An 11,933-nucleotide genomic window follows, 5' to 3' on the forward strand; every position below is an offset into this window, starting at 1 on the left:
CCTACTGCCTTTGTCTTTTATTAGGTATGTTTAGAAGACAGTATTTCAAAATAAAAAGTTGTAGTGTGGAACCAACATATAGAATTGTTTGAGCTTCTCTCATCCGAGTGGTAGAGGCAAAGACCTGAAATCCTTGAGTTGTTCCAGGGCCGGAGGCTGGCAAGCAAGAGATTGGGCATCACGCTGTAGGGGAGCACAAAGGAGGTATGAGATGAAGCCCTTGTTTCAATAAACTTGGGAAACCAGGCTTACAATAAATGATTAGTGGACAACTTATTCCGTGCTCAGGCGAGTAGTCCAAATGATGGATGGGACTGAATCTCTGAGGCAGAGACCTGTGGGCAGGCATACACACTTTGCAGAAGTCACTTGTGTGCCACTGGAGGTGGCCAGATGGACCTGGGCTGTGCCTCTGTTTAGCAGCTGTGTGCTCTTGGGCAACTTCTCAGGCTTCACTTTCTGCCTGTGACGTGGGAATCATCATACCTACTGATAAGCTGGTTGGAGCATTACAAACAATAAAGCAGGTGAAGTGCTTAATACAGTGCCCAACAGACAGCTGTTCCATTAATGTTTCCTGCCATTATCATTATTAATGTGATAAATGTTATTATTATCCATAAATATTTATGATAGAGGGAACTGATTTGCACTGGGGCACTTTTAATTCTTTGGAGGGAATTCAGGGAGGTGTCCTCAGTGTGCTTCTCTCTCACCTCTAGAGCAATGCTATGGGTTCACTCCAGGCCTTCAGGAGAAGAGGGAAATATGCAAGGAGGAACTCCATGTTGGTTCTTCTTTTGCTAGTATTTGTGCTACTTCCCCCCTTCTAAACAGGTGCGTATTACTCCAGAGCATGCTTTCACCTTCCTCTCCCACTCTTCTGTTCTGTTTTTCTTCTTTTCAACTCTTCTTACTTCCCTTTTCCCCTCAAAACCCCAAGTAGTGGATGAGTAAGGAACTACACTACCTTTTGCATGTTCATAGTTTGCTTTTTGAAACTTGAAGGCTGTCTCCTAGTTGCAGCACTTGGAGTTTACATAAGTCAGTCTGTGTTCCCGCTATTCGTTCCTCTCCTTAGAAAGGATCTATGCCCCCAACTGCAGTCTTTAGTAAATACTTTTAAAATGATAGTCATCTGTAGACAGGCAAGTATTCCAGACCATAAAAGTTCAGTTAAGGAAGGCTCTTTTGAGGTAACTATCTCTTGCAAAAGAAACCAACAGAGGTGTGAACTGTCCACAGGGCCCTTTTAGGCAATGAGGTGTATTTTCCTGGACTCAGATGTAGATCTTAATGTGGGAACCATTCTCTGTCTTGCTAGCATCTGTTCTTCTTTTCTTGCTTAGACATTTAATAAGTGGATAAAAGGGAAAAAGTCAAAGTTTTGAAAGAAAAATGCTTAGACCAGTTGTCTAGGCAAGAGAGCAGAGTAGTCATACTACATTCTTCTTAACAAAAATCAGAATGATTAAAAACAAAACCAAGTTAGTATCCAGATCAGGTACAACCACCACTCACCTTCTGAATTCCAATTTTACATTCCTTCCCACATTCATGAGTAATAATGATGTACTTCAGCTTTGTTGGAAACCCTATTTGTATATTTTACAAGGTCATTACCTTCAGTAACAGATACCTGCTCTGAGCCCAGCAATTACCACCTCTGTCTCTGCACACATTAACACACATACACACCACTGATTTGTACTTTCCTATAAAATTACTCTTTCCCTTTTTAATTAGAATGTTTTCAGAAGTAAACCCTATCGTTAAGGCCATGTGCGCTTCTATTATAAATACCTGTTGCCAGCCATTAATTACCTCCTGATGAATTACTTTAGAAGATTTTTTAATGCTTACTTTTAGAAGTGGGATTTCTTTTCCTTACTTGTGATGCCCCCATCTTCACACTTACTTAGCCCACTTCGAATTCCACATAAGAAAATGTTCCCTTTTCTTCTGCTTCAGGGGACTTAGATGTGATCTGTCCTCATTTAGTACGAAGATTTTTCTCATACTTTAAGGTGGAAACTTTCTGTATGCCTGGACCTCACTGTTCAAGAATTTCTTGGCTAATTGTGAGGGAAGAATATAAGAATGTTGGGTAGAAACACCTGAATAGTCTCTGAGAACAAAACACCTTAACATTGCATAAATATCTACAGTTGCATAACCATTTTAGTGACTGAAGTGCTGCGAGTCATCCAATAATATTGTGGTTTAGTAATTACACAGTTGTGGATTTATGCTGCGTTTGAATTGGGGAGATGTCCCGGTTCATACAGGCCAATCCTTTTTTGTGTCATTATATATAAATGTATACATCCACTTAGCAATTGAACTGTGATACCTCCCAGCATAAAATACTTAGAAAATTTTAAGTTAGCTAGTGCTAAAGTGAGTGTTCCTGTACTAGGTTTCCTGCTTATCTCATGGATGGCAGAGAATTTTGGATTCCTAGTTAAGATACCATTCATCATGTAGTACATGCACATGAGGAACAGCTCATTATACAAGGACAATCTCAAATTTTCCTCTTCTTGACATCAATTAAATTGAAATAGTCACATTCCTACAAGGGCAACAATATGTCAAGAAGCCCAAATTATAATTTCTTATATTATTTATACCCTTAATCAGAGCAGAGACAATTAGTTGAAGAGTCTGGCTCCTAATTCTCAGAACTAGTTTGAATCTTAAGATTAGCTCCTGCCTTCTGGAACTTGTCCTCTGTTTGACTGAACCTGGTGGACCTCTCAGAATGTGGGTCTTCATTGTGCACTTACTCCATGCTCTATGCAAGATAAACAACCAGCTACTGTGGGGTTTACAAACATGAGTGAGAGATGGTTCCTGTGTTCATACTGTTTACAGTCCAGTTTGTATAGGCCACCTCAGTTCATTCCTATCTTGTAGGCTGGGGACAGGATGAAATGAAGTAGCCTTAGAATCAATCACAATGCTCTCTACTTTCCTACAGCCCCATGCTTTATCTCTGTCGTAGCTATGTTATTCGTATGTTGGCTTTCCTGAATGCACTGTGATCTCCAGAGAACAAGGGCTGGGTCTGATACATGTCTGTAGGGCCACAGAGTCAAGGATGTGCTTTGCAGAGGGTAGGCTCTCAAAAAAATATGTTTAAATCAAAGAATGTATTTGCTTGCTTGGCCTTCCTGATTACAGTGAGTCAGCTTGTGTTGTACCAATATGGTGGACTTCACCAATATGGTGAAGCTGGTGGACCTTTGCCCAGAGGTGTCCACACTTAAGATTGTCTTGGATGTTCTTCATTACTGTTGCAGGAAGAGAAAGTAGAATGAGACTGAATAAGAAGTCAGAAACAGCAGGAGTTTTGTCTCAGCTGTCATTAATTACTTACTTGACCTTGGGCAAGGCACTTAAACTCTATCTCAGTTTCTTCATCTGTGAAATGGGGGTTAATACTGACTCGCTTGGCTGTTTCCCATGACTGCTTTGTGAATCAAATGAGATAATATACTTCAAAGTGTTCTGAAAAGCCTAAAGCACTGCACAAGTGCAAGGTATTGTTTTGCGAAGAAATCTTCCTTTTAATTCTTGCTTCCACAAACACTTATCACACACCTCCAGGTTCCTGGCTTATGTGGTGAGATGTGTGGAGTAGCTCAACCTAAGCTTGATATGTACACCAGAATCTCTTCTTCAACATCTATAGCATTGAACTGATTCAGCCTAGGATTCTCCAAAAGACCTAGACAATTATGCACATCTCTCCAATTCATATAGATATATATGCCCCTCATTCAGCATTTATTCAAAACATATACCATGAGCACTTACATGTGTTATTGTGTGAGGAACTGGGGCAAAATGGACAACATAGGCTCTCTGTCTTTGAGGGGTTTGGTAGCCTACAGGATCTGAGAGAATAGACTTGAGAACAAATAAGTGCCTAATTCTACATTTGTTTTGGGAGGGAATTTTACCTGAGTTTTAATTAGTAAAGACATCTATGTATATTTTTAGTTTTGACTAAAATGAAAGCTAGTGGTGCCCCTTATTCATGTTTTTCTACTGCTAACGGTCTGTTGATTTTAATGGGGCCACAGAGACTGAGGTTCTTTTGTTTATTTATTCAGATGAAAGTTTGCGGGATCCCATTTTTCTTTGGTTTGGTGAAATTATGAAACTTCAAGAAATAGCAATAGCTACAGAACTATATTTAGTGAGTAAGGAGAATGCTCTAACTGGTAACTCTATGGGTCACAACTAAAAACTAATGTTATTATCTTTCTCTGAACATAATTGTGCAAGGGAAATTCCAAAGCTATTTTGACTAATTATGTTATTTTTGAAGAGTTTCTAGCATCCCAAGGTGACTACTTTCAATAATATTACTTGCTTATTTATTGTAAAGTGCTTATTCAAATCCAGTTTGGAACTTTTTTTTTTAATTTTATTTATTTATTCGACAGGACAGAGACAGCCAGCGAGAGAGGGAACACAAGCAGATGGAGAGGAAGAAGCAGCCCCTAGCAGAGGATCGATGGGGCTCGATCCCACACCTGGATCACGCCCTGAGCCTTGCAGATTAACCGCGCCACCCAGGCACCTCCAGTTTGAATCTTTATGCTCTTACTCATACCACTTGTCTTGTGTAGTGTTGTTTTACATTCTAGTTCAACATCTATTATGTGATAGACACTGGGAATCAAGAAGGCCACGATTTTTGCCCATAAGGACCTCCTAATTAGTTGAGAAGACAGAAATACCAACAGTCCTGTGTAAAAAAGAGATATTTTAATAAGATAAGGAAGCAGTCCAATGGAGAGACTATTTGTGAGAGGGAGGAATTTGTTACAGTGTCAGCAAAACCTTCTCAGGACTGAAGGATTAATGATGATTAGAAATACACTAAGAGAAGGAGGGAAAGGAAGGAAGGACAAGAGTCCTTCCAAACCGAGGGAACAGAAGGTACAGATGCTGAAACAAGAAGATGTATTTGGGGAATCTCAAGTCGTTCATCACTGTTATTGTAAAGTTCACAATGGGGCAGAGAGGATGAGATGGGGCCCAATGAAGTAAAGACCTTGTATCTACCGCTTTTAAAAGTTTGACTTTATCCTGTAAAAGGCAGGAGATGTTCTGTGGGTAGAATTTTCCTTTCCAGTAGGATTGTAAACTCACATCCAATTAGTCACATAGGTTTGCACACCCCCAAGATTGTCTCAGATACTCTCTTCCTTTCCATTCTGACATTTACGCATTAGTTCAGGCCTTCATCTCCCCATGCCTGGAGTGTTTCACAAACTCCTGAACGGTCCTTGGGCCCCAGTTCACCTTTTGCTCCTGACAATCAATTTTACACATGATTATCAGAGCAATTTTTGTTTCCATCAAGTCTCACTCCTGTTCAAAAGCCTTCAGTGGTTTTCTATGATCTGAGAGATAACTACTCCTCCCCCTTCTCGGCTTGGCCTTCAAGATCTCACCTCTGGTGCCAAGCCCCTTCCCTCCTTTGACTCCTGTCACTGCAAATAGTGCCAGAACTCATCTACTTATTCCCTTATCTGTACCTTTGCTTTTATGGTGGCTGGGCTCTGGAATGTTACAACCACACAAAACTTTTTGCTTGTTCTGTTTTCAGCTGTTTTCTTTTACAGATAGTAAGTCCACATGTACCCATGCTTGATTATATGTCCCATTCTCTTGCCTGGAAGTAACCACTATTCTGGTTATATTCTATTACTATATATTGTATGGTATGCATCCATAAATAATATATAGTATTGTTTTGAAAAAATTTAAACATATAATGATGATACACTTTATATCTCCTTTTGCACTGAGCTTTTCAGTGCTATTTTATTTCTGAGTTATCCCTATTGAATATATGCATGTAGTCTCTTCAATTGCTGTATTTCATTTCATTTTATAAATATACCATACATTATTCATAGGTGGGATTAAGGCTGTTTCCAATTGTTGGCTTTTACAGGGATTCGGGGTGTCATATATGTCCATTGTTGGGTTTTACAAACAATGTTACAATGAATATCTTTAGCAAAACCTTCCTTGAATCCTGCAGGATTCTCCTCAAAAGGGCATCCTGAGTCTTTAGTATCATCCCATTGTGCTGAGCACACTGATACACAAAGTAAGGGAGTTAAAGAAATATTTGCTGAATGAATGAATGAATGAATGGTGTAGCACAACCTGGTTGATGGCCATGTTCCTTTTCAATGGGCTTTGGCGCCTGAGCCCCCATTTCCTTCTTTGACAGCGCTGGACCTTCCCCACCGCATTCCTCCAGCTGGCCCGAGTGAGTGTGGAGGGGTGTGTGGGGGATACCTGTCTCACTGGAAGAGGTCTGTCTTTCCGGCAAGTTCAGGATCTTGGCAACCCTAGCGTCTGAAGTTCAGGGTCCTATCACCCATCTGCTTCAGCAGAGGCCCGGCCCAGAGGGGCAGTCCAGCGTTGACGGAGTTAAGGCGCGACAAGTACCGACGACGGTTGGAAAAAGCTGGGGGCAGTCGAGGACTCGTAGTAGATCCCTCCGCGCAGCCCCGGCCGGCGCTTCTTCCTGCGGGGAAACCCCCGGTGCTGAAGGCAGCGAGGCCCGGCCGCGGCGACAGGGGCGCGGGGTTTGAGGTGGGAGGAGGCGGCCGAGGCGGGAGGAACACGAGACTGCTTGGCTGCACAGTCGAGAAAGTTTCAGCCAAACTTCGGGCTGCGGCTGAGGCGGCGGCCGAAAGCGGCAGGCTTGGGGTGCGGGGAGTGGAGGCATTTACTCCTGAGCTTCGGGCACCGCGCAGGCCGAGCTGCAGAAGCAGAAGGAGGAGAGGAGCGAGTGGGGACCCTCTGTGGGACCCCTCCTCATGTGGAGCGGCAGGCGGCGGCGGCGGAGGCGGCGACCGAGAAGATGCCCGCCCCTGCCCCGCTCCGCTGTGGGCGCTGCTGGCGCTCTGGCTGGCGCGGCCCCCGCGCGTGGTGAGTATCGGGCCGAGGTGCTGTCCCCTGCGCCGGGGCCCGCGCACCGCCTCCCCGGCCCGGCCGGCCACCTGGATCAGTGCCCCCCTTCCGTCCTCCTCTCTGCGAGAAGGCCGGGCTCCGAGCGAGGCCACTCGGTTCCGCAAAGTTTGGACGCCGTCAGGGCCTCCTCCCCCGCACTCCCCGCCGCCTCCTACGCCCCTCGGCGGGTGGCCCCACACACGCCTCCTCCGCAGAAGGGGGGCCGCCGAGCCTCAGAAACTCGCTTTCCCAGGCACTTAGTTCGGGGAGTTGGGGTGTTTTGCCTTTCGTTCTGCGTTTCCTGGGGTCGAGGGAGAGCCGAGTGCCGGTTGCCGGACGAACCCTCGCTGGCCGGGGACCGCAGATGGTGAGCAAAGGAATGCCAGATTCTGGCGTGGAGGAGCGGGGCAGGGCCTCCGAGCGCTCAAGGCTTTACCTCCACTGCCAGACTTAGCTTTACCAAAGGGAGGCACACAGTCGGGTTGGGTGGGTTTGGTTTGGATGGGGACAGGGTTCGTGGTGCGCTCCGAGTCCTGACACTCCGAATCCCTGGTCCCCATGAATCCAGTGTGTTTTGCTCGAGTCTTTGAAAGGTGGAGGCAGGAGCAGTAGGGAAACTGGTGTGGCTGCAATGCTGAGCTACATGATTTAAAAATCTCAACTGCTGTTATTTTTTTCCGAGGCGCTGAGCTCGGGCGCTGTTTCAGAGTCTGTGTCCAGCCCCAGGAATGTGGTGTGAGGATCACCAACTCCTCCAACCTGGCAGCAGCTTTTGCTGTGCTTTTGGCATGGTTGGGGGTGGGGCAGGGGCGGGTGAGGAAAAGTGGATACGTCAATTCAAAGTGCTTCCTTGGAAAGCCTCTTTATGGTTGGATATTCGCAACAGTCTTTGTGAACACGGTTGGACCAAGGAAGGGGAAATCGAATCACGTCTTATCCATCCCCCCCCACAGTCTTAGATTCCGAATCTTCAGACTGTTTAGTAGAAAGAGCTTGGGTTTTGGAGCCCTCTGTAATCCTGGGTTCAAATCCAGCTCTGCTGTGTGAACTCACCAATCAAATGGGAATGAAATTACCCAGCTAATAGGATTAATTAAGAGGATGTATATTAAACCCATGGCAGTCAAAAGGTATTCAGAAAGTCCTTTCAGGGCAGGGCTGTGTTTTGTTTCTTATGAACTCTGCTTCCAGAGGGTTGGTAGCTTTTGCATGTTTGTTAAACTGATTGGGACTTCTTTTCCTGGTCTAATCCAAGGGAAGATTTTACCTTTACCAAAAAACTAGTACATGAACTATGTCTTTTTGCAAAGAAAAGGTTAAGAAGATGATGAGCTTCAGAAAAATTTGCTTTGTTCATTGTTAACAGAGAGTTGGCATGCCAATCACAGATGTTTAAAAGAGAACAAGGTTTTTGTTGCTGTTGTTTTGTTTTTTAAATCTTTTTATCACAGTACAGAGTTGTTCAGCACCAACCAGATCCTTCTTGGACAGCTCAAATTCCATGCACCTCTATGTCCTACGAATTTCAGAAGTGGACCAGGAGGGTGTGTGATGATGAACCAAAATCATTGTTTCAGAAGCATTTAAGAAACAGGATGGTATTTTTGCCTTTTCTTTTTCTTTTGAGTGAAAGCTTGACTGTAAGTGTAGATTTATGATAAAAGGACTATAAACAGTGGGCTAGTCTGATGATTACAGTCCTGGTTTCTACCATTAACTTGCTTTAGTAAATAACTTAATTTTCATGATAGGTACTCTCCCCACCTATGAAAAGAACTAAAGAAATAATCTCCTTTAGAGAGTTGGAGGGAATAATAAATAGGATTGCAAAGTGATTTGCAAAATTAAGTGTTAAATGGTAAGATCAATGTCAGAAATTGGATTACTTTGACACAGGGCTTCTCTCATTCTAGGACCTCAGTACATAGAATGATAGCCTTTTCATACTTCTGTACTGATGAGGTATTGCTATTACCAGCTAGCTGTTAGGTGGGCAAGTTGAGTGTTAGTCCATTACTTCAAAGGACTAGATATGGATATTTTTGATTTTTAGACTGGTGTTCTTCCGATGCTAAACTACTGCAATAAAAGAGATTAAAGAACATGTTTTTTGGTATAAATCTTAAATCTTTTCAGAGCCTAGCAGAGAAGTCTTCTTGAATCTTCTTAATCTGTTACTGTGTTTTTGTCAAGGTACCAATTATAACACACTCTTCCAAATTTTTGAGTGTTCCTGTATTTGGGATTGGGGCCAGTTGTTAATTTAAGTGTCACTGAGTTCCTAAGTCAAGCAGTCAACCCATCTGTCTAATTGTCTAAACAGCTATCCAAGACCACCTCTTGCTCCTTGTTTTCTTTTGCTTTGTAATGGGAAGTGATTCCCTGCTTTTGAAGCCTGCTAGATAATTTCTCAGCTGAATTCTTCTGTTGCTTAAAAAAAAAAAAAAATCACAAAGAGCATTTTTTTTTTCTTTTGGACGACAATGAAGTTTATCCTAAAACTATTTTCCTTTTTCTTTCTTCTTGTTCTTTCTATATTATTATTCTTTTGCAGGGGTGGAGGGCGGAGGAAGGAGAGTGATTATCTCTTGTCTCTCTTTTCTTTTTCCTGATGTTTTGATTTTTGAAAATATTTACCCACATCTCCTTGGCATTCCTCTGCGCTATTCCCACCCTACTGTCTCTTCCATAGGCTTCCTGTGGTATAGAGGAATAACTTTTGGTTTACCTGAATTGTATTTGCTGAACTTGTATTTGCTGACTTCAGGACCTTTAGAAAATGTTTAAATTGAGTGGGATATGCTTGGATGCTTCAGAGCAGCCTTACAATACATTTTAAAAATATCACACCCGCAGAAATTCTATTTTGCCCACAAAATTTGCATTGATCTAGTTCCCACTCTGATGCCATTCCTAGTGGTTCTTCTCCTTACCCTGTCTGCTGTGGTAGAACAAATCTCCATGCCCTGGCTGCATCAAAAACAGCTGAGGTGACTCTTGGACTCAGCACCCAGGGATTCTGATACAGTAGGTCTGAGAATCTGTATTTTTCAAGGTTTACAGTAACTTTTTGGAACCCACTGATAGTTCATTATTCTGCCTTGAAGTGTATATAGTGTATGGGGATCTTTCCTTCTTAATTTTAATAATTTCAAGAATTAATCTAACCTTAGCTATTTCAGTGTTTAACCCTCTGACTATCAAAGATTTTTAAAATTGCTAACATAAAAGCTGTTGAGTATAATGCCATTTCTTCTTGTTCCCTGGACACAATGGGTCCCCATTGTCTCTTTATAGGGCTTCATATATTTGAATGATATAATATAAATCCTCTCCCTGATCCTTGTCTTTTTTCCCCTCAAGCTTCATTCATATATGTAGTTTTGGGCTCTCTTTATTTGTCCTTAGTGGTTTTAGAGTAAAAAATCCTAAGCCATGATTTGAATGAAAATATAATAAGAGATTTTACATTATCCTTATATTGTGTTTCCAGTCGTTATTTAAGTGCTTTCTTTCTTGACATCTTTATCTGGATTTCACAACTTGAACCTTTCATTTTCCTCCTACTTTTTCCTGATTCTCCTTCTCCTGTCTTCTTCCCCTTCTTTGCAAGTGACTTGAAACTTGAAGGTTTTATTTTCTTCTACTCTGCTCTTTTTATTGGTCTACCATATGGATAATATTTTGGAAAGATCACTGGACTGGGAGCCAGAAGACCAGCATTCTCTTCCAGGCCTGTATTTAATTAGTGTTGTAATCTTGTGGGAGGGATTTTGGTCCTCCATTTGCTCAGGTATGTTGTCCATAGTCACTGAGCCAATTAGAGTCGAGACTAGAATTTCTCTCGTTTGGTCCTCAGTCCAGTGCCTCCTCCACTCTCTACACCACTTCTGTCTTTTGTACAAATGAGCTCATGTACATGAAAACACTTAGAACATCCTCAAGTGCTTATTGTTAACGTGTACTTCTTGAGGAAGAGAATTGTGTTTTTCATTTATGTGTTTTTCTAATACCTTTACCCTGTAGCTGGCACAGTGCCTTAGCATCTAATAGACACTCAATAAATATTTGTTCCATTGAACAATTACTTTTAGTCATTTTCTTATTCTAGACTCTATGGTAATCCAAGACCATTATTATTATTTTTGGTAGTATCTGCAAGAGTCATTGCTTACCTTACATTTGGGAAAAACCAAATGTTCCCTTCCCCAGATGTTTTATTTAAACTTGCCATTTTGAATTTCAGTGTGTGTGTGTGTGGTTTCTTCTCTCTTTCTTTTTTTCTGATCACTTCTGCAAATCATAAAGGTCACTGTGACTTTGGAATTTAATCCCAAAGTGCTGGCATCCACCCTGCCTCTCACTTGAGCTGTTTCTACTGTTTCCTTTATTACCTAGACAGCAATTTCTGTTATTTTGTTCAGAGTGCCACACTTATTGTAATTTGGTCATTTGGGAATTATGAATGGTATTTTTAAAATTAGAGTTAACTAAGTTTATGTTTGTTTTGATGATTTTTTTGAGATTTTTTTTTTCATTATGAGCTGGATATACTAACTAGTATTAGACTAAAAGATATATACATTTAGTAAAGGCTTTTCCTACCAAGAGAGGTCCCTAAAACCACTACCACAAACAAAACTCTAAAGATGAGAGGTGATAAATAAAACTCTGGCAGAACCATAGTGCCTGAGCTATCTCTGCAACAAGATTTGCTCCTTGAGGGTAGGCACTGTGTCACACACGTCCCTTCTCTGGTCCATAAAACTTGTTTGGCATTGCCCAACATGTAGAGTCATCAAGCAGCAGGTCGGTTGTCACAGCACCTGGGACTCCTGCTCTGCCCTCCCACCTTTGGGACATTCTGGAGAGGCTGATGGTGAATCAGGGTGTGTCTTTATGCTCTCTTCTTTTGAAGAGAGAAGATCAGTTGACCCCAC

At 42.2% G+C, this 11,933-nt stretch overlaps 1 protein-coding gene and 1 long non-coding RNA gene across 2 annotated transcripts in view; both read left to right on the plus strand.

Annotated features, from left to right (window-relative positions):
- The window catches only part of LOC121102026, a 22,282-nt gene extending 20,825 nt beyond the window's left edge, over nucleotides 1-1,457 (plus strand). The window contains exon 2 of the long non-coding RNA XR_005834032.1: nucleotides 25-1,457. This is a non-coding gene — a long non-coding RNA (uncharacterized LOC121102026). The remainder of the gene's footprint in view (nucleotides 1-24) is intronic.
- The window catches only part of LOC121102001, a 46,625-nt gene extending 39,371 nt beyond the window's left edge, over nucleotides 1-7,254 (plus strand). Inside the window, exon 2 of the mRNA XM_040626718.1 lies at nucleotides 6,420-7,254. Within this exon, the coding sequence (XP_040482652.1) occupies nucleotides 6,420-7,254 (835 nt within the window). The remainder of the gene's footprint in view (nucleotides 1-6,419) is intronic.
- The last annotated feature ends 4,679 nt before the right edge of the window (nucleotides 7,255-11,933 follow it).

This window comes from Ursus maritimus, unplaced genomic scaffold (assembly GCF_017311325.1).
Source record: "Ursus maritimus isolate PB19 unplaced genomic scaffold, ASM1731132v1 scaffold_12, whole genome shotgun sequence".
NCBI classification, from domain to species: Eukaryota; Metazoa; Chordata; class Mammalia; order Carnivora; family Ursidae; genus Ursus; species Ursus maritimus.